General features: G+C 43.9%; 1 protein-coding gene across 7 annotated transcripts in view; it reads left to right on the top strand.

Moving 5' to 3' along the window:
- The first annotated feature begins 8,237 nt into the window (after window positions 1-8,237).
- The window catches only part of NEO1 (neogenin 1), a 153,930-nt gene continuing 139,201 nt past the window's right edge, over window positions 8,238-22,966 (top strand). For 3 of the 7 annotated variants that reach the window (XM_079318361.1, XM_079318358.1, XM_079318357.1), the window contains exon 1: window positions 8,239-8,582. In XM_079318361.1, the coding sequence (XP_079174487.1) occupies window positions 8,468-8,582 (115 nt within the window). In that variant the 5' untranslated portion in view covers window positions 8,239-8,467. Of the gene's footprint in view, window positions 8,583-22,966 lie in introns of all 7 variants that reach the window. The other 4 variants (XM_079318359.1, XM_079318356.1, XM_079318362.1 and 1 more) reach the window with 2 other exon arrangements.

The following is a 22,966-nucleotide window of genomic DNA, read 5'->3' as shown; positions in this document are numbered from 1 at the left end:
AGAGCATTTTCCTCCCAGATTCCCCTGCCAGCACGTGCTTTCCACTATGGGAGGAAGAGGAAATGCATTTCAATGTTTAGTCCTTCTAAGAGGACTAAATATGTGTATTAGTACAGAGGGAAGCAGGTGGAGGAACAGCCTGGGCAACATTTACAGTGTGGTGGTTTCTGGTCACAAGGATCAGACCCTCACCTCTTCATGGGATGCTGGTGCTCAAACCCCACTGATCCCTGTTGGAGTCAACTCCCCACCTCTGGTTTCCTGCTCCTTCTTGCCCATTCAGTGTCTCTGAAGACCTTTGTGTCTGACTTGGACACAGTCCCATTCTGACCTCTCTGAGACACATTTCATATTTCCCAGGATCAATAGCTTCCGATGCAGTTGCAGGAATATGGGGCAGTTGATCAGTTCTGTCAGGTCCTGTTAGGAGGAAAAGAGGAGCAGTGTAAGGATGACATTTCTTAGGGAACTGCTATCCAGGCACATTTGTTGTTTCAAGTCATCTGACTTCGGGGCTCAGACAGGGGCTGCAGCCTGTAGCACTCAAGTAATTTTATTTTAAAGCTGCCACTCAGGTGCTGAGGGAATAACACCAGTGGTGGAACTCCTGTGTGACAGCACACCCAGCAATCCTGACATGCAAAGTGCACAGACCTGTCAGCGAGATCCAAGGGCTCGTGGCTCCATCACCCATGTTCCACATCCCATGGGAGCCCCTGGTTTGTGCTCCTGGCTTTGATCACCAATCCCCTGGGATGAGCATGGAAAGGTGGGAGAATGGTGGTGGTTTTGCTGAAGTGTTGCCCTGAAGGGATGTTTAAACAACAAAAAAAAAAAAAGTGAAAAGAATGTCTGTAAGAAGTGTCAGATTAGAGTTTGAGGAGTCAGACTCTTTACCTGTCTGAAGGCTGCCCACATTTTCCCTGCCAGAGCTCTCAGTGCAGCACCATTCCTTGGCACAAAGTGTGTTCTTTGCTTTTTACACTGTCCTTGTGTCCCTGTATAGCTCAGTCCTGCAGCTGAGAAAGAATCAGACTGTACTGATGGGGGTAAGAGGTTACACTGGTAACACTGGGAAGGAATGTTGGCTAATTTACCCTGGTTTTAGAGAGGCTGAAGAATTGCAAGAGATCAGAATGATTGAAAAATAAAATTTATGCAGAATGAGTCAAGGCATAACTCTGCTTATAAACCAGGAACTGCTGGGAACAGAAGCTTGTTTCTCTCCTTAGCAAATCAGGGATGTACCCCTGCTACTGCTCTCTGGGAAGAGACTTCCATGTTCTCCTCTGACAGCTACATCAACAAGGTCTTGTCCAGACTTTTGCAGCATTCCCAGATGCTGCAGCACAACCTTCCTGGCAGGAAGGTGATTTGGGATGCACCATGATCACAGTGCACAGATCCTGTGGCTCCAGGCATCCTTCTGTGCCACACTGTGAGCTTGGGGAATGAAATCAGGACTTGTTCTGAAAAGTTTAATTTTACAACTGTTTGAGCTTGTCCCTTTGTCAGACAACATGGTAAAAATGAAGAAGTTCAATATTTCCCCCATGAAAAATCCATTATATTTATAGGAAATTCCTTCATGGTGTTTGAAAGGGTGATGCTGTTTGTCTGAGCATTCCTATTGGAGGAAGCAAACCCAAAACTATGACTTTAAAGGGCTGTCTGAGAGTGCATGAACAAGATTATTACAGCAAACAGGACTCTGTCCCTGTCTCAACCTGTTGTCCAATGTCTTTACTCCTTCCTGTTTCTGTGGCTCATTGTTCCTGTCTTTGCTACATCATAGCAATGGCTGGTTTTGAATTGTTGAATTAGCAGACAGAGGTAATGTTTTGTAATATTTGTAATATTTTGTATTATTTTGTATTACTTTGTTCATATCTACTCTTCCATCCAAAGGTACTATTAGCACTCTGTGCCTCCAGTTCCTGCCATTTAAAGCAAAGGGACACTTCAGACACTATGTCCAAGCAATGACTCCTGGTATCATTGTTTCTGAATATTCTGTTTTAAACACCTAAAATCACAGTCTGGGATACAGACCAAAAGGAAGGACAGTGGGAGTTGTTGCTGTTGGACATCAGTCAAGTCTATTTGGTCTCAAGTTTTATGTGTGGACTTGCTCATCTAACTCTGGCCAATCTGTTTGTATCTCTCACTGATAATGTGGCATTTTTTTTCCATTTCCAGAAGTCCCTCAAAACATCTGATTCCAGCCCTATGACCTCAGCTGACCCTTTCAGGTAACACACAAAAGGGCCAGGCTGTGCTGCTGTGGGGTCCTGCCATGGGCAGAGGTCAGGCTTGTGAGGTGTGCTGGGATCCCTGGGAGTGATGGGCTGTGTTTTCCAGGCATCTTCTGCTGTTGGTCTTAGGTTATTTCTTTGATTTCCCAAGCCCAGAGGCAAATGACTGTTTCTGTGTGCTAAGCAGTGATTCTTTTCCTTTTGTTCTTATCCTTTCTCCTGTCCAGTTTTCCTCTCACTTTGAATTCTCTCAGACTGCTGTCATCTCACTTCCCCCAGCAAGGAGAAAACGTGGTGGTGTTTACAGAGCAGAAGCACTGTGACTCAGGAGATGTGAAAGGTGGCCCTGGTGGCTCTACTTTCTGATTTCCTGTCAGGATAACCTGGACTAAAACCCTCTGTGCTTTTCCTGTGTGATCCTATGGTGTCTAACACAACCTCAGGTAAGGCCTTTAGGCACTCCCATTATGTGAACGAGAACAAGATTGTTGGTGTCAGTAATTAACATTCTTGTGGGATTGTTGGAAATGCTTTGGGATAAACACCACCTGGAATCCTCGCCTGGTTTATGTGGTTTTTAGGATGCAGAGGAGACAGATCCTGTTCGCACAAGAGGGCATGGACCATCTGTCTCCTCTCTTACTGGATCTGTAGAGAGTCTTTCAATCCAAAGATGAGTTGCTGTGGCTCAGGGAGAAGTGGGACATTGGAAAAGTGAGGGCATGGACAGAGGGGAAGAAGAATGGAGACCCAGTGGTCAGTGTGTCCCTGGTAATGATCTCATCTCAGAACAACGACTAATGACACACCAAAACAGGAAAATACAGTCACTGAGAATGTTGTGAGTGCCTGTGGCACAGTGTCATCCCATGACAGGCTTCCAGAGATAAAATCTCACTCTACTGACATGGATGGCAAAAATCCCATTGATTGCAATAACATCAGGCTTTCCCCTTGGAGGTTACCTGCATTTCTTTCCTTCTGGATGCCCAGAGACCCATATCCCACATCATGATACACTTCCTGACCACAAATGCATTACCCTTTTCTTTTAAATTGTGGATTCAATTCCAGCAAACCCTGCATTTTGGATTCTAGGTTCCCTCCATCTACCTCTGAAAACTCTAAATAAACAAACACTGGATTAGACCTCAGCAGCTCCCTTTCCTAGCAAGGGAAGCCTTTAAAAGCATTTTACACCAGCTGCTCTGCTTGTGTTTCAGACTCTATCAGCCTGGGACTCAAGGAGCTCCACCTTCCTCTCAGCTGTCCCAGGGAACTCACCTCAGTGATAGAAAGGTCTGCCTCCATTTATAACTTTCCCTGATTCCACTGAGGAGCTGGAACTGCTGTTGACCTCAGGAATGACAGAAGTATATGCTGGGGTTGGAGGGTTTCTGGCATATGACCTGCTAACCTAGAATTTGCTTGGCAAAGTCCAGAGGATGACTTTTAACCTCAGAGCAATTTGCAAAACCACATCTGTGACCAATAAATGTGAAAAATAAATGAAAAAATAATCTAGCCCCTATGGAAGGATGAAAGTACACCTTGCTGGGCAGTGGTGCTGGAAACAGGATGAAGATTGGGAATAATGGGACAGGCCATGTTGCCAGAAGTTGTCCATGAATGGAGCCCTCACACAAGGGAGGCAGCACAGCAGGTTAAACTGAAGGTATGTCATAGCTCTTAGTCTTAAACTTAACGAGCCACGTCTTTATTTGTGCTGCAGTCCCTTCTTATCCCAAATTGCCTTTACCAGCTGCCAGAGGATGCCTGGTAATGGAAAATTCTCCGGATAACAATAAATTGGTGTAACGATTCAGTGTCACCTCGCATCCTGCTAAGCAATAGAGAAATCACGATGAGAAAAATAGGCAGGACCAGAGTGGCACTGAAGAGTGCAATCCTAATTCCATAACCCTTCTTGTGGGCGACAGATAACCCAGCGCAATTTGCAGCCGCTCTGAAGCGGCTCCAAGTCTCAGCAGGAGTCAGGGAAGCTCAGCGTAGCCTCGGGACTGAGGAGTCAGAAAGATCAGGGGAGTTGCTGTTCCATAACCTTGCCTCTGCACCAAAACCAGAGGGCTGGTTTGGAATGGGAAGCACTCCAAGAAACAGACAAAATTTTAATCACCGAAATGAAGGTCCTCCTCTGGATCCCTCTCTGGAGAATAGTCCGTCTCTGATGATCGTGCACAGACTCACAAAGAAGGTAAATTTTGTATTGAAAATCTCTACGTTAGGGTGTGAATGACAGCGTTAAATCTTGGCTGTAAGGCTGAGATATATCCAAGAAGAGAAAAACATTTTTGTTTACTTAAGTGGCTGAGGTAGAGGAGGAAAATATTTTGTCTCCCATTATTAAAGGGCGAGGAAATAATTTATACATGTGTATTACACCTTTGCACCTAACAGTGGAGTTTTTTTTTAAATTCAAGAGTCTAAAAGTTAAGAAATACCAATATTAAGGTGGTCTATGCAACTATAATTTGTCCCTTCCATGCATTTGCATTATGATACAGTATTTAATTGTAATTAGATCACACGCTGTTCTTTCAACAGGTTTCTGGACCCACTCATTGTACAGAATAGACTGTGCTCACTAAGTAATAATTTTATTTTCTCCTCGCTGTTCATTGTGTGGCCTGTGCTTTATTTACAGCAGACTATTCAAATATTGTTCTGAAGACAGATTTATTCATTTCCTCCTGAGCTTTTCCATGGGATCCATCACTATGGTATCCAAGTGCTTCACAAACTCTAATTCATTTTCTCAACACTGGAGCGAGAACTGGTGTTGCCCTTATTTTACAGACGAGGAACTCTAGTGTACAGACAGAATAGTAAAAAATATCTTTTCATTTCAGAGATCCAATTAGGAATACTCAATGGCCTGATTTTGCCAGAAAATAGAACATGGCCAAGCATCTAATTGAGTCAGAAGTTGTATAAATTCTCAATTATTGCAGATTTATCTGCAAGAGCTCTTCACTTCTCCAAGCCAGGCTTCAAAATGCCAGCCCAAGCATCTGGGCAGTGCTGACTGCAGTTAGTTCTGTTTAGGGACTGTGCTTTGCATCCCACAGGTTCCAGTGGCTAAAAATCCTTTCTGGGAGCAGCAGCCACCTGCCCCACTCACAACACTGTGCTTGTTCACCCTGCAGTTCTCATGATTTTTATAGTAAATGAGGTGGAAGTTGTTGAAGAGCTTGCCTGGGTTCCCTGACCTTGGTGTCTGAGCCTGGCTTATCCTCCTGCACTGGCTGCCTTCATCCTGGTGTTTGGTAACTGGGGAGTGTGTTACTGTGCAGCCTGAGAGTTGCTTTATTCAATATGTACTTCTTTCCCAGGTAGAGATAACCCCAGCAATGTAATCCTGGGTTGACATGGATGCAGACCATCAGCAATGTGGAAATTTTCCTCTATGAGGGATGTCATGGCTGGCACAAGCTCCAACACTCCAAGGGGGTGAAATTCTCAGTGTATTTCAGTTACCTGCTTTCCAGGTGGTTTTCATTCCCTTTCCTAAATCCTCACCTTTCTGCTCTGCCTCCCTGCCCCAGTTTCTGTCATTCCTGTTACTACATCACTGTTTCCAGTGAATTCCCTCTTCCCATAGGCCCTGTTGCATCCCATATCCAGCCTCAAGGTCCCTCTTGCCCCACTCCAGCTCTTCCACCTGATCCCCTTTGCCCAGTGAGCTCTCCCTCACCCTGTGACCAGGTCATAGGGACAGCTCCCTGCCCTCTCAGGCTGCATGTCCTCCCAGCAACTTCCCCATCCCCACTCTGGTTCAAAGTCTTCTCCCAGCAGCCTGGCTTCCAGACTCTTTCTTATGAGCTTTGCTTTATCCCTCCCTCCAGGCAGACCTGTTGTTCCTTCTGGCTCCTCGTTCCCTTCCACCACCCTGGAGAACCTGTCTCTCTCCAGAGCCTCTGTGCCTGCCAACTTACCTGTCACAGACCCAGTTCCCATCCTCACTGTGTGTTTTTCAAGGAGCTTCCTGCTCTGTTTCCCAAGGGGACTGGAAGGACAGGTTCACCCTTCCTACCTGCAGACATGGCATAGTCCAGAGCAGCCAGGAACTGGAGCTGCAGCTCCAGCTCTGATCCCACAGCCCTGGGCTGTGATGAGGACGGAGCTGCTGGGGAGTGGAAGTGCCAGGAGGCTCCTTCTGAGAACCAGCAGGACTTTCAGGAGAGTTTTCATACTGGGGTTTGAGGGAGCACCTCTAACAAAGTGACCACTCTCATTTTCAGTCCAGAAAATCCTTGACAAAAGGAACAGAAGGAGAAATGTTTATGATTTAACCTAAGGTATGAACTTCAGATGCTTAAATTTTAGCACAGTGGTTAGGCTGGCCCTATTAAATGTGACTGAGGGCAGGATTTTATGATGGGAATTGCTAACCAGCTTTAATAGGAGTTACACTACCAGTCCTGCCTTTTAATCATCGCTTCCATTTTCAGGATAAATTGCAGCTGGTTGCTGGTAATCCTTGTGGCATATCAGATAGCAGCGTAACTCGGCAAGGGTAAGCTGGAGAAACCCAAACATCCTTCTGAGGAGGTAATTATTCCATTGTGAAAATGCCCTGGGATATTTTTAGTGGCCAAACCCCCCGTTTCCTGACAGAAACATAAAATAATGAAGCAAGCTTCACAAGGAGAGACGCCTCCAACACCTGTATTAGCTCGTGCTTTGCAGTCACGTCAGCGTTTAATTCTCATCTCTGCGTCCCTTGCACGGCAAAATCCACACCTGCGTTTGAGGCACTGCACACTCTGCCAGCGTCTGCCTCGCACAGAACCCTCTCCACAAACAAATCTGCAAATCCCGCCGGATCAAGGAGAATTTCACGGGAATATAGAGCTGCCTGCAACAAGAGGGAAACACTTGCCACACACACTGAGGTTATCAAGAGAAACTTTACAGGAGCCTGGATTTTTTTTTTTTTAATGAATTATTTAAAATTTGTATTAAAATGTTTGGTAACGTGTTTTGCAGGGGACGTACCCATGCTTCACATCCTGCGGTGCCCCGAGGATCTGGTTCTCTCCTGGTTACCCCCGGCTCTGGTCCCATGTAATTTATGTCCTGAAAGAGACCATTCAATTAGTCAATAGTAAAATGAGCAAGGACACCGCGTGCGTTGTAAAAATATAATTTAGTAGGTAACAAGCTGAGATGGAAAAAATATCAGGGTACACTCCATATGATTAATGAAGGAGGAATGTATATTTATAGCTTTTATTGTGTCCTTTGTAAGGAGACTGGATCCGGCAGTAGGGCTGGAACGGGCTGGTAACGATGCGGCATTCCAGTGATTTGGATTTGAATGGCAAATGCTGGATAAAACTAATTACCCCCAGGAGGATGAAAATACATTGCGTTTGCCTTTTCGGTGCATGTCTGGCCTTTTCTTCACGTTATTTATCTTTGAGAAGCATGTTTACTGGGAGAGACGACATCCCGAACACAGAAGCAGAGTCGCTCCCCAGGAAAACAAGTTTCCCCAAGTTATTTTTCTACATTTAGTTCCATTTCGGATTTCTGGCGCGGCTCTGGATTGCTGGTTCCCAGCACCATGGCAGAGCAGAGCTCCCTCTTCCCACACCCTCCGGCTCGCCACATAGCGGGGATACCCGGATTGCTGCCGAACTCTTTGGTTTTCCATGTTTTTACGCGTGGAAAAAAAAAAAACGAAAAAAACCAAAGCCACGCTGGGATGGTGCTGGAGGAGGGAAAACACGGATTTATTGCGTTAAAACCCAAGAACTTTACGCACCGATCGCCTGAGGGGAGGGGGGGCAGCGCAGCGCTCCTGAGGGGAGGGCGGCGGCCCCGCCCCCTCGCGCGCTCGCGCAGGCGCGGTGCCGCGCGGTGCCGCGCGGAGGGGGGGCGGGCGGGCGCGCGCACACCTGGCGCGGGGGTCGGGAGGGGAGGGGCGCGCGCATGCGCGGGGCGGGGGCGGGCGGGAGGCGGCGCGCGCCCCGCGGGGTCCGTGCGAGGGAGGGAGGGAGGGACGGAGGCAGCGAGCGGCGGAGCCCGGCCCGCGATGGAGTGAGGGAGGGAGCGCGGCCGCTCCGCCCGCCCGCCGCTCTCCCTCCGCGCAGCCCACCCGGTAGGGAAAGAAGGCAGGAGGAGCCCCCCCGGGGGAGGGGCTGGCGCTGGGTGCAGCCCGGCTGCCGGGCGCGGGGAGTGGAGCGATGGCGGCGCGGAGAGCCCGGCGGCTCCTCGGCTCCCTGTGCATCGCCCTTCTCTTCGCGCAGCCCCCACCGTCCGGCGCCGCGGCGCGGAGCGGCTCCCGGAGCCTCCTCACGGGTAAGAACGCGGCGAGACCGCGGGGGGGTCCCGGCGGCGGCGCGGCCCGCGGGGCTGAGCCCGCTCCGCTCCCCCCGGGCGGGCACCGGCACCGCGAGCCGCGGCCGTGCCTCCCCGGGAACAAGGGACACCCGGAGCCCCTCTGTGGGGCGTTGAACGCTTCGCCCACCTGTGCTGCCGGCTCGCTGGTACCGGGAGGGGAGCCGGGCACAGCTGAGTGCGATCGGGCTTGCAGCTCACCCTGAGGGCAGCCGAGCTCTGCCCCGGTTCGAGAGGGGTGCTGAAAGCGGCACGGGCTCGGTACCGGCAACCTGTGGAGACAGAGGAACTTGCCTGGGAACTGCCGCAGTAGCCCAGAAATGAGCGGTCTGGCAGCGCTTCAGCCGCGGTAGTTCTCACACCTTTTACCATTGTTGTCTTTAATGGTCTGTGATTGAATCCTGCTTCTTTATAGGCTACGGAAAACGTAATCTCAGCCAGGTGAGGCAGGAGAAGGCTCTCTCAAAAGCCCTTGCATGAGACCATTAATACCACAGAAGCCTCTATAGCTTTTCAGCGATGTTATCTGCTCGTTATGCCAAATACTGGCTTTAAAAAGTAACTTCTTTATTTCCTTCTTGCCAGCAATAAGCTAGTAGGAAGCTTGAAAGAGAATCTGGTCTCGAATGCTGGGTGCTGGGATTAAAAAAAAAAAAAAATCCCCCTGTGGGTTGATTGAATCCTGACATTTTAAGAGAGGGCTCTGTGCAAGTGGAATATGGAGAAAACTGCTCGTCAAATGAGTGTTTTTTGGCAACCTGTTAGCAATTTGGGAAAGTGAGAATGGTTAATTTCTGACATTAAGTGGTGTAATTGTTCTGTTTCAAATCCCATTCGGCAGGATCTTCCACGGTGGTTCTCATCTTGGACACCACTGATGGAACCATGTGTGCTGACTCCTGTTGACAAGGAGTATTTTTATTTATCCTCTTACACAGTTCAAGCTTTGCCGATTCCAGCTCTGAAGCTGATTTTTTTTTCTTTTGAAAAATATTGCTGTTTGACTCAAAAATCTGCAGAACGTGTAACAGATAAGTTATTTTTGATGTGTAAAATCTTGCCACGTGATGATTCTTTTCTGATATTCCTGCTCTCCTGACAGCTCAGTGGTCTTATGGTTGTGTTAGTAGCTTTTTGCTAATTTAAAATAATCCTTTATGATTTGTAGAAATCAAATTAGTAGGTGAAGTTCTGTCTGTTGGAGCCAAATATGTGAATTAAGTCTGCCGAGGTGGAGTGATGTGCTGAATTAATGTGGAATAAAACCTTCATTGAAGCTGTTTATCAGATTTAGGAGTAGTATTGTGGAAGTCTTGTAAGTTCTGGTGGGCCCCTCTCCTCTCTCTGTTGTGCCTTTATGCTGTGCCCATGGATGCTGCCCTGGAATCCCTGGGGAGGACCAGGAGCTGGGCTTTCCCTATCTGAGGGTGTTTGTTATTTAGAGGAAAGGGAGAAAGGCTCTTAGTTTTTTGTTTCAAGGAAGAGCAAACTCTTGGTGTGTAGTGGATAAACTTCATTTTAATTCACATTATTTCCCATCTAATTTCTACTAGTTTTTTTTAAATACAGGATGTTCCACACACTTTTGTATGGGCAGGTGCTCATAGGAGAGGGAGTTGGGTGCAGATGTTCCATGGCATGAAAGTTCTCCCCTTGGAGTTTAGATGTGAGGGTGGTAGTGCTGTCTTCTGTTCCATGCTCTGGGTGAAGCTTGATCTCTTCAGGTTGCTGGGAAGAGCCTCCTTGGGCTGGTGCTGAGGGCTGGAGAGGCAGAGGAACACCAGGTTTGCATGTCCAGGTGGAGCTTTAGCTGTGGGACTTCTTGTCAAGGCTGAAGTGCTGCTTTCTATGTCCAGAACAGGGGGTTTAATGCAAAACAAACCCCCACATGCTGGCATTTTGGTGTGAGTGAAAGTGCCACAAATGAGCAGAAGTTGCAGATTTGGAAGCCCATATTCTTTGTATGGAGTCATGTGTGTTGGAGGGACATTTGATCCTATTTATAAATAGCTCATCGTGGCTCTCTGAAGAAAAAAAGAGGGCAGCTGAATTATTTTAGGAAAAAGCTGTAAAACTTCATTTATTGGTGTATCTGCAAACATTAATATATTTTCCAGTCTAGTTGGTTGCTCTGCAGATGAGATGAGCTGCTGATTTTAGAATTGGGACATTTCACTTAGCTGAGGGAATAAAACAAATCAGGAAGAAACATCAAATTAAGCTAAATCCCACCTCCTATAACTGTTTGTAGCTGAGTTGAGATAAGCATAAAAACTTGGATCTATACAGATTGTGTCATCAGAAATAAAAATGAAGCTTGTGTCACTTAATTGTTAATAGCAAGGCTGTGATAGCCTGTGTACACCATTAAGATTGCAAATGAGATTGTTGAAGAGCAGGAAATTTGTTCTTTCTCTCCCTGCTGTTCTTGAAGTCCTTGGACTCTATATGTATTTTTTTTTTTTTTTAGAGGACAAACTGTTGGTTTGGGAAGTCCAATGGAGCAGAATTAGCAGTCAGTGAGCCTGGGGCTGAGGAGGAGCCCAGAACTGAAGGGGTCTGTGAGCAGCAAGTTGGGAACTGCATCCAGGTGTTGCTGCCAGGGATGCTCCTCCTGGGGATTGATGGGGGTATGGAAAGCTAAGGATGGCAGCACAGATCAGCTGGGGGCCCTAGAAACAGCAGGTCATCATTTGTTTCTGTTTTGTGTGTGCTGCTTGATTATTTCTAACTATATCCCAGGTTAAAAATAGAGGAGAAGTATTCAGGTCTCGGGTAGGTCCCAAGCACAGTCTCCCTGCTTGATATTCCTGTTCCATATGGACAAGTTGCATATGGGTTTTGCAGTGCATGTTTATTAGTCATCTAAGAAAATGACTTGACTGGCTTGTGAAGCTTTCCTAATAAACTAACACTTCAGTTTCTAAGTTGTCAGGTGTGTACACACCTGTGCCTAATGTTCATCACAGTGAAAAGCAGCAAACAAAAAGTGTCATTAAAAAAAAGCTTGGCTTAGTTACCTTGTGCTAACTTATCAGTGTGAGTAAGGAAGTTACATATGGTAGATATTTCCTTATACAAATAAGAGTATTTGGTTGTTCCTGATTATAAAATGCCCTTGTGATTTACATGATGTTAACCTTCAGCCAGAGATTGTCAGAGAAGTCTGAAGACTCTGTAGGCACCTAACTGGAATTTGTTGCATGGCCAAGAAAAAAAAAGAGTTGATAATAAATGAATGAGGAAATGAAGTGGGAGTTTAAGAAAACTACACAAGGAGCAATGCAATATTCTGTTTAAGTTTTGCTTTCAAGCTATAAAAACATTTAACTTGGGCAACATCAACCTGAGAATCACGGGGGTGTTTGAAAATGAATTCTCTTCTGAGAGGGGTGAGCTGCCTCAAACACTGGGGTGCTGCTTGGATTATCCTGCTGGAATACACCTCTGGCCCTCCCAATATTGAAACATAATGCCTGAGGCTATTGATTTTTTAAAAAGGTAGAATAGTTCTTAATAGGGAAAATGCCTCAGCACAGTGGAAGCAGTCATATTTTACTGATTGGGTGCTATTGATTTAATCCTCCAGTAGAATTGCCAAGATGAAAGTGGTAATCCTGATTAATTCCATATAAATAGATAAGCCTGATTTGTATGTGTACAGTTGTGGGGTTTGGTAGAAAATCTGAAAGCCTGCTTTATATGCTCTATTAGGTGCTTTAATTTCCAGGGTTTTTACCATTTAGTATTCATGCTGAGGAGCATCTTAATTTTACAAAATAAGCAGACTATCAATTTATGATAAATTCTTTTGCATCAGTTATTTTTTTCTCTCATTAAAGCTGCCCTTACTGAAGGCAGTGAAGGAATTGGAGTGTTCTGCTTCTAAACTTTCTTGGGATTTTGGATAATTCCCTGGAGTGTGTAACCACCACAAGCTGTTTGATTAGTGCAAAAAGAGAAGAGGTTTCATTTTAATAAAAAAGTAATAAATTACTCTAAAGGAATTTTTTTTACATCAACACTAAATTTATTGCTCCAGTTGTTGCTTCTGAATGTTTTGGGATTGGGTGTATTAGTAGGAAAAAATGACAGTTAAATCCCTAAAGGTGCTGTTCAGACAGGACTGCCCACCATGGGAACTCACTGGGGTTGCAATAAACAAATTTAAGGGTTTTTTTTAATGTCATCACTGATCCTCATTGCCAGTCTCTGAAATTTCCTGGTTGAGCTTTGGGATTGCTGTTACAGTGTGACCAGGACTGAGTATGGCATTTTTGGGAAGGAATGTACTAGCCATTCAGTCATGTAACAATGTTTTATTTTCCTATTCCTCTGACATTCTAGTTTTCATAGTTTTCCAGTGAGAAATCTCTTTTAAAGTTGATTCAGAAACACTGAATTGTGAGAGAGCTTTTTTCCCCCTCAAAATGTGTTGTTCTGCATATGTTAGCTGTGAATTTTCTTCACTGTGGAGCTGTTTGTGCAGCTGGCTTGGTGCTGGTTACCACTGAAGAAATTCAGATGTTCTCCTTAGCTTCAATTTCTTCATTTGCACATTTTAATCTCTTGATCTTCTTTTCCTTAGTGCATTGCAGAGGTTTTGGCTCATATGACAGACTGTTGTTGATGGTGTGGATTTTGATGATTCAGTTCTTTTGGGTCTCATCAATGCATGGCAGTTTGGTTATCATTTTTGGTATCCTCTAGTAATATGGTTTTGTCTGGAGATCTCTTGAAGTGGAAAAGCTGTTACATGATTACCCACTAATTTATCTGTTTGCTCAAAGAATTTGTGCACTACTGTCTTTTGTAGTTAGATCAGTTTTTAATTGTTATGTATATATGGACATGAGTCTTACTGTGGTTTTATTATGCTCTGTTTTACTATTACCTTGAAACCCCATGTTTTTGTACTTCTGCCTGCTAATCCCTTAAAATTTCCCTTTGTCTCTCCTAGTAGGCACCTATGTACTTGATATCCTTTGGGGTTCCAGTGCTTCATCAGTAGAGCTCTGTTGGCCTTTGCCATCTGCTTATGTTTTTTTAATTTTCTTTTTGGCTTAGGAGTTTGGGTAACTCTATGAGGGGTTTGAATATATATGGAGTCCAAATATACTTTACCTTTGTTTTTGTCTGATGCCTGTCTTGGGTGTCTTGAAGCTGTCAGGTTTTGTGGCACTGGGTCAGAGCATGTGTCAGTAGCCAGCACAGTTGTCTGTCGTTATTATTACGATACTTTGATGAATTTATCTTGTTTGATGTGTTTTTAACTCTGGTGACATATGTCCAGTGTTGCTGCTGACGTTGGGGTGAGCAGCACAGAGCTCTCTGTGTGTTGGGCATTCAGCAGGCTGAGGGCTGTACCAGTGTAGGCTTAGCTGCTCTTTCTTGCCTGTTAACATATTTTAGACTTGATATGGTTTTGAAGAGGCATTGTACTTATCTACAGCTTCCATTTATTTCATGTTCTGCATGGAGTTTCCAGCCATTTAATGAGTGCTTTTCTGGGGAAGTTTTACTTCATTTATTGTGTACTTTACGATGATATTTTGAGCCATGGTAAATCTCAGTTTGTCTTCATGAATAGATACAGTATCTTTCTATATTTTAGATTGTGTATTTATAACAAAACACTGCTCCCTACATTGTCTGGGAAGTAAAAGCTCCAGCTCTGATTGTGTTGGTTTCATTTCTTCCTCTTTCATCTTCCTTTTGGCAGAGCCACCTTTGTGTTACTGCCATCACTAACAGACTTGAGCACTTGGAGGCAGCTTCCAGGTTTTTTTCATACCCTAGTTCTCAGTGTAATTGTCCCACAGCTTGCTTCCACTTGGGCTGAGATGGAGTCCAGCCCTGTATAAGTTTCATCTTTCTTGGCTTTCCTCTGTAGTTAATGAGCCTGAACAGCTCCTCTTAACACAGCCCCGTGGTTCGTGCATTGAAACCTTATAATGTAACTGTAGTGAGGAAGGGAGAGCCACAAATAGAGGTGTTTAGATATTCCTTCTAAAAGTAGAACAGGTTGCCAAAAGTAATTTAAGTCATTAGACCTGTCATGGCTTTTATAATTGAGAAGTGGAGTCAAACTTGTCTTCAAAATTTTGAGAGAGGTCACATTACTTTTTTAAAAGTAATCGAAGAATCACAGAATCATTTAGGTTGGAAAAGCCCCCCAAGATTGAATCCAATAATTTCCCCAGCAGTGCCCAGTCCATCACTAAACCATGTCCCCAAATGCCACACCCACATGTCTTTTAGAAAACTGAGAAACTGCTTGAAATTATGGCTGTTGTAGTGTTGTGCACAGCAGTGAGGAAAGCTGGGTGTTAACAAGAAGATGAAATATTTCCAAAAGTGATTTATAAAGCCAAATGTTCCTGTTTGAAAACAGGCAAGGAAGGAAGTATAAAAAACTGGAAATAAAGGAAAACTGCATCCAGAAATATTTTTTTCTGTGGTAGGACACCTCAGCAGTTTGTAATACACTCCAGTGCTGTTTGGATTGGAACTTTTAGTGGTGGGCTGTCAGTGCTCACCTTGCAGAAAATCCAGGTATTTTGTTATCCATTTGTGAATCTTCCATTAGAAATATGCTTGGGCAGATAGGAAACACAGCCCAGATGAAGTTGTAGCCAAATGTTAATCCTATTTTGGTGTTTAGTTTCAGTGTTTCAAGCCGGCAGTGCCACTGCCCTTCCATTGGCGTTCCTAAGTGTTTGTGGAGGATGTAGAGAATTGGATCAGATCCCTGCTCTTCTCCCTGCATCAGCACTCGTGCTGGCAGAAGGGAGAGGGTGACACGGGCACAGGGAACACTGCCACCAAGCCAGACTGCTTTTCTGGTGGGGGTAGGGGTTGGCATAGAGCTGGAGTATGAAAAGCACTGTGAGCAAAATAACACTGTGTGTCTCATGTCACCATTTTAGTCTTTAATATTATGTATTACAGCAGATAGATTCCAGATATATAGGCTGAAACTTTATTGAAAAAGTGTGCACTATTTATTAGCAAATTCATTGAAAAACAAATGTTTTATAAAAGTTCATTTTCAGATTGGTAACAAAATTCTCAGTTCAGCTTTAATTACTTCATTGCTTTAGTTTTTAACTTTTTTTCCCACGCTGAAATGTCATTTGTTTGTCTGGTTCTGAAGTGGGAATAAAGCTGCAGGTTTAATCTTAAAAATACTTAGCCTTGAGAAAAAAAAAATTCAAAGCTGCCCAAGAGGTTGTGGTTTCAGAGAAGGATGGAGGCTGACAGCTCTGAATACACTCACTTGCAGAAGTCCAGAGGGAACCTTGGTTAATGATGCTTGTGTAGTGTGTAATTTTTAACTATACTGTAATTTTTTTGGGGCCTGCACTTTCACAATTATCCCTACATCAATCCTGAAATCCTGTAAGGTCAGTTCTTCATGGAAACTTGGTTGGGAAGCATAAGAAAAACAGATGACATAGGGTGTGACAATATGGTTGTGAAGGGAAATGGGAAGCACTCTTGACAGCCAAACCAGCCCCCAGCCAGAGTGAGGAGAATGCCACTGAATGGCTCAGGATGAAATTGCTCAGTTTTTCTCAGGGTAAAATAGATGTTGAAATGAAGTGCTGGTGCTGTGCATGTCCTGGAAGCTCAGGGGAGTTTGGGAGGTGCAGCTGAGGAGGTGGAAAAAAGTGGTTCTGCAGAGCAGTTAACAGACAAAGTGTTTTGAAATGTCTTGGTTTCCCCTTTTTACTGAAGGAGGTCCTGGTGGTGCAGAGGGGCTGATAGACCCACCTCTGCCAACCTGTGTATGGTGAAGGGACAGAAGTCCCAGGGATTCCACCTGAAATCTCAGCACTCTGTTCTTACTCATTTGCAGCAGCAAATTTAATGCATTTTATGGGACACTATTTTCATTAGCATTAAGAGCTCTTAGTGCACCACAAATTTTCCCAAGTTGCTTCCTTTTCTGGAATCTGACAAGGCTTGTCTTCTGTTTGAAGTGTAAAATAGCTTATTTATCCAAATCTTCACATGTTCTTGTTTGCTCATACGTACTTCAGGTTTTCAGAGCCTTAATTTTAGGTTCTGAAGTTCTTTTATTGCTATGGATTCTTTTTACTTATCTTATTTGAAGTCATGGTAGATTTTGAAAAATGCCTGGATAGTATGAGATAAGAAATGGTTGAGATACCTGATTTAGTAACCAGCTGGTGTTGTGGTGTAATGTAACTTTTTGGAGATGTGGATGAAAGAGAACCCACACAAACCATAGCTGCAGAAAATGGAGTGTCCTTTTGGCACAAATGGAAAACTTTGGCAGTTCCACTGAGTGTAAATTAGTGTTCTTCCCCTTTCAATGTGTTTTCTGTGAGTGCAGATGTATAGGGTTTCTTGTAGGTGATGTAAATATTGTAAGTCTGCTCTAAAGTGTGGGGCCAGAATCTGCAAGGCAACACCACAGCATGTGAATGGAGGTTTTTGTATTTCACATCTGAGACTTTTGGAGGGAAGAACTGACTTCTAAATGTGGAAAGAGGAGAACCAGGCATCAGATGCACCCAAAGCAGGATCCAATACATTCCACATTCTGGGTAGTGCTAGTTAAAGGCTTTTCCTGGTTCAGCTCAGTTGGAATCTCGTGTGCTCATGGTAACAGCATTAACAGCCCCAAATCTGAAGTGGTGGCTTTATAAAGTAATGTTCTCCAGTTGTTTTCTTTGTTGTAGTTGCCAGTTTTTCATTTCACTGAGGAAATCAGTCTAAATGGAAAAAGCCAGCATTCACAGGAGCTGAAAATACATCTGTGCTAGAGCTGATCTCTGTGTGCAGTTTGGTTTGTGCTGTTTTTTGTTCACTCTGGAACTTCCTGTAGAGGCACCACTGCTCAGGGCTCTATAGCAGAGCTTGAGCCTGTGCTTTGGGGTTTTATCTTTGCTTTCACATTTATTCTGGTCAGATTTTACAACTTTAGCTTTTTCAAACATGTCCTTTACTGATCTATTAAAATAAGGACCTGTAAGAAGTAGATTTTTGCATTTACTTTTTTCTCGTGTGATGTTAAAAAAGCATTTTCTCCAAGCCTATTCAAGACATTCTTGTTTCTGCAGAAGGCTTTGAAAGGTCATCAAGTGCTTGTTTCTGTTATTGCAGATTAATATTTGGAGAATATTGATTGCTTAAATCTAATTTAGCTCCTGTCATGTGAGTAACTTTGATTCTTAACTTGTGTGCTGAGTGGCTGTTGGTTGTTGTCCATGAGCATGATGACTGAAGGTGATGATGTTCATTAAAAAAATAAAGCAATAGCTGGCCTTTGTATGTTGTGCCTCACAGCTAGTGGTGGTACTGAGAACCTTGTGAAATCACTACCAAATGCAGTGCTGGATTCACTGCCCCTCTTGGCTGTGATTCCCTTGGGATGCAAAGCTAAGTTGAATTAGCTCACTGAATGTCAAATCACAACACATTCAGTGAACTACCTATGTTGCTGGCACCTAATTTCTTGTAATTTTTACAGTCTTTCAGTGTAATAAGTGGATGGTAGGTTGAGTTGATGCTTTATATCAGTAACCCAAAGACTGAACATTTATTTGGGTGACTCTTACCGTAAACAAAACCTAGAAGTGGTTTTAAGTTATGAAGTTTTAAGTGCCTTTCAGTTACTGGTAGGATGAGGCCAGTCTATTCCCTTCTAGCCAGGGAACTATCCTGGATGTTACTGCTGGTTTTCTTAAAACTTTCTCATAAGTGCTTTCAGAAACAGGACTTAATCTTCTTTCAAGGCTTCCAGAGGTTCTGTGTGGGGAAGGAGCCATTGCCTATCCTCTGCAAAGGTGCAGGAGTATTTCTGTTTGCTGGAAGCTGTTGCAGCTTTTTAGGCAGAGCTTTGGAATTCTGCTAACAAGAACACAGTTTGTTTTATCACCTGGAAATTCATCTTTAGGCAGTTTTCCTAGAGATTGATAGGCAGGTGTTAGATGCTGACCAAACTGGGTATCACTGTATAAGCAGACCACATTTAATTCATTCTTCAGCCTTTAATGATAATAAGTTACATTTGTGCAGCCTTATAGCAGTTGGAATCAGTAACATCCATGCTCCTGCTGTAATTGCTTCTATACCCTTCCAAGGCTGTAACACAGCCTTCAGTGGTGGCTGTGCAGATGTAATTTCATTTTGAGGTGCCATTTCCTAAATGCTTTTAGAATAAAAAAATGTAATACTTGTTTCCAAGCCTTCTGATCTGCATGTGAGGGGAAAGATGGATTGAGGAATGTAACTGGAATGGTCTCTGTAGGTGTGTTAGTGCTCACTGTGATTGAGGTGGGGTAATTAAAGAGTGAGCTTGAATAGATCACTAGGCAAAAACCAACTTTTAAACCCCCCAAAGCCTTTAGTTTATGTAACTGCCCTGCATTTTTGTATACCAACGAGTACACATGTGGCTCAAAACCTGATTAAGATGGTGTAAATATTTGGCAAAAATAGCTCATAAAAGCTATCTTTGTGCAGGCTTTTGATGCTGGAAAGGAGCAGCTGGACAAATTTGCATTTACAAATCATTTACCTTAGGAGAAAGCTCAAGTTCAGTACCTTATCACAAAGGCATTGCACGTTAATTATTTATCGTGTGCTTTGATGCCGGGGTTCTTGCTTTAATAAACCATTCAGGGGGGAGGTGGCTGCTGCTCCTTTTAGCTCAGCTCCTCCCTCCCCTACCCTCCGGGTAAACCCTGCAGTGCCTTTCCTCAGACTTTGCCTTCCAAGTTACTGCTAAGTTGGATTTCACAACTTTTTGTTAAAATTAGAAAGATTTCTGTGATGCGTATTTAATTGCTGTGGCTCTCTCATCCCTATGTGTAACTTTGTAATCTCTATAAGGATAGAACTGGACCTGATTTAATTTCCCTCTTTTTACATATGTTTTTCCACTTTTAAACTTTGTTTTATAAAAACGATCAATAAAAAATGTTCATCATGGAAGTCTGGTTAGAACTGTCTGTGCCATCTGTGCTTGGCGTTAAAGTAGATATTTGATGGTCTCAACACAGCAAATGTAAACTGCTCTGGTCAATAGGACAGTCACTTCAAGCTTGTAAATTCATGAGAAACTCTGAGGATAACCTGGAGATAGTTTTGAGCACAACTGTAACACTGTGTAAGATCTTTCTGAAGTTGCTTCATGGTTTTTGGAGTACAAAAATAAAGATTTTTCTTAGACTGTACTTCTGGAATGTGGACATTATGTGTCCCAAGCTAAACTTAAATGACAATTAGGAAACTGTAAGTTTTGTAGTTAAAATCCATGTTGGAATTTTAATCAGAAATTCTCTGTATAGATTTGTTTTCTGGTGGCTTTTGTTTTCTACCCTGGAAAAATCCTGTGTTTCCCTTTGCATCTCCCAGCCCACAGTGTTTTTGGGAAGGTGTATGAGATGGATAATTTACACCCAATCATGGAATTGTTTAGGTTGGAAAAGTCCTTTTCGATTGCTGACTGCAGCCATTCCCCCAGCATTGTCAAGGCCACCACAGCCCCGTGTCCCCAAGTGCCACATCCACACAGCTGTTGAATCCCTGCGGGGATGGGGACCCCACTCTGCCCTGTGCAGGGCTGGACACCCCTTAATGAAGGAACTTTCCTTAATATCCAACCTGACCCTCCCCTGGGGCCACTGGGGGCTGTTTGCTGGTGTCTCTGGGACACGTTCTCTGCCCTCCTGTCAGGCTGTTCTCCAGAGCAATAAACTGCCCTCCAGCCTCCTTTTCTCCAGGTTTGTGCCTGTTCATCCACGGGGCTCTGTGAGGATGTTGGAGCTGTTGAGAACTGGGATGGGGAGGGGGCAGTTCTCTCCCTCCACCCCAGAATTGTTAAAAAATCACGTGTGCTCTTTCTAGCTGTCAGCAATTAGCTTTTCAAGGTAAACATTCAAAAGATTTTTAAAGATGTGAGAGAGTGTAATTAAGGAGAATGTTACTACCTTAATGTGGCCTGAAAGCCACAGTGGGATTGAATAATTTCATTTAAATATATTTGCTTGGCAGAGGAGGCAAATGCAAAATCCAAACCTGAATGCTGTAGTTAGGGCCTCCTTCTTCAGGACCGTTTTCTTTGTTAGTGCTTGGAGCCTTTCTCAAGTGCTCCTCATTGTAGAAAAAACGTTTTTCCTTTCTGATTTTTTTTAAAAAGACTTTAACACTTGACCACTCTGTATGAAGTTGAATAGGAGAAGAATAGAGTAGCTGGCTGTGCCTGTGCCCGGGATGGAAATAGGAAGAGATGTTTTGCTTTCTAATTTTGCTTGTTCTCATGTTTTTTTTTTCCCTTTAGTGTAAGTACCAGAGCAGGAGTCTTCCCTCCTTAATGAACACTTCCAAACGCTGGCTGCATCCCGCAAGAATGTGAAAGTACCAGCGAATTTGTAGAGGTCTTAATTTGTCAGAGGCTCAACCCCCACCATTAGCGGCTGTAATTGGGGGTCATTCCCGGTATTGTGACCCCCCAAAGCCGTCGGTGCCGTTCGTGGGCTGGGGATGTTGGCGAGCCTCACTCTTCCCGAGGGCTGCTTTAATCCTTGGGGGATATTTTCATTGCCTGACAGAGCAGAGGAATGTCTGAGGCCGCCGCAGGGGGCTGGGGAGAGCTCTCTGCCATGCAGGGAGCGGCTCCCGGGTGGGAAGCACGGCACATTGTCCTTGAGGAGGAGTAACAGGAACAGCCCACGGCCGGCAGCGTGGGCACAGACCGGCCTGCATTTCTGTTTGTGTCTCTGCAACGCTGGGCACAAAGGACCGATTCCAACCCTCACCTTGCCCTGCCCTGCCTGCTGGGAGTGCCAAACACGCAAGTTTTCAGTCTGGTAAATTCTGGAAAGACTGAACTCAAACTGCTGCTTCCAGCGTGGCTGTCAAAGACAAAGCTTTTCCCGATCCATTGTGGCAGCTTTTCTACGTGGTTATTGTTCTTAATGCACGCTTGCACTGGAAAGGGTTGCAAGGGAAAAGCTGTTTTGTAGATCTGTACAGAGAAATAAATCCCAATTCTTACATGCTGGGGGAATACTATACTATCAGAGCTAAGTGGGTTTTGTTATCAACGTCAAATGCAGAAAAGCCTTGAAGATGTAAATATGTTCAAATTACGTTTTAGTCAACACAATTGATTTTACACACGACTTGCATCAAAAAAGTAATTTTTTTCTATTTCTAAGGCTAAACAGTTACAATATTGTTCTGAAACATTACAAAACGCTGAGTTAGGCACAAGTTACAAGGAAATGTAGCTGCTTATGCTTGATGTTGTTTATCCAAGCCATACTCTATGTTGTAGCTCTTTGATGTATCCTTTGCTTAAAGAATGTTCTGAATCTCACTGTTAGGTGTTAATGATGCCAATATTAAGTCAGTTCTTTCTGAGTAGCTAATCAATATACAGAATTATTTTTTATATGCCAAAAATTGATTTTAATGCTACTTTTGTCTCTACCTCTCCTGGGTTCTCAGGTCATTATGAGAAACAGGTACAAAACTGTCTTTTACATAGGTATTTGTTTTGTGGCACAGATCTGACAAAGGAATTAAACTTACTAAATGTATAGTCATTGCAAGGGTTTTTCACATGGGCTAGGCAATCTAGTTTATAATATATTAAAGTAGGTTTTTAGGAATATGGCACAGCAAACTGCCTTGTTCTTAAAAGCTCTGTAATTATGTACACTAACTTAGAGAGTAATCTGTGAATTTGACTCAACAGCTTCTGTCAGACAGAGGTGTCACAAAAATATCTGAGTCCCTGTTTTGGTACATTTGCTGGACTTTTGTTTTCCATCCACAAATCTCCATGGCATTGAAACTTTAGGGTCCTTCTTTAAAAGGCATCAGGTAGAGATAGAGGTTACTGTGCATACACATTTGTGCTGCTTAATTTAGAATAAACCCTGACATTATTTCAAAGACTCAGATGTAACCAGTTTAAAAACCAGACTGTCTGTCGCTGTGGGCTGGCCCAGGTGAGCTCACCTGGTGGGGTGCAGCCTGTCTGCAGTGGCTGTTCTTGGGGTTGCTATGCTGTTTGTTTTGTAGAAAACTGGAAATTAGAATAAGATGTCAGTCTTTTCATAACTGTTCTCACATGGAAGGAAACCGACTTGGCTTGTTACTCTGACAAGTGGATTTTATTGTAATGTGTTGGTGCACTTTTGCTTTTTTGCACATTATACCATTCTTATGCATATAGTCTGGTCACATAATAGTTTATTCATCACTAAAATTGTTCTGGAAAGTGCAGAGCTACCAGCAATTGTCACTTCCCCGAGTCTTTCTGAATGGCTTGAAATCACTCTGAACTCTTGAACTGTCTT

Source organism: Erithacus rubecula, assembly GCF_903797595.1.
Source record: "Erithacus rubecula genome assembly, chromosome: 14".
NCBI lineage: Eukaryota > Metazoa > Chordata > Aves > Passeriformes > Muscicapidae > Erithacus > Erithacus rubecula.
The sequence above is the reverse complement of the archived record's forward strand: the minus strand, read 5'-3'. Positions and strand labels throughout refer to the sequence as shown.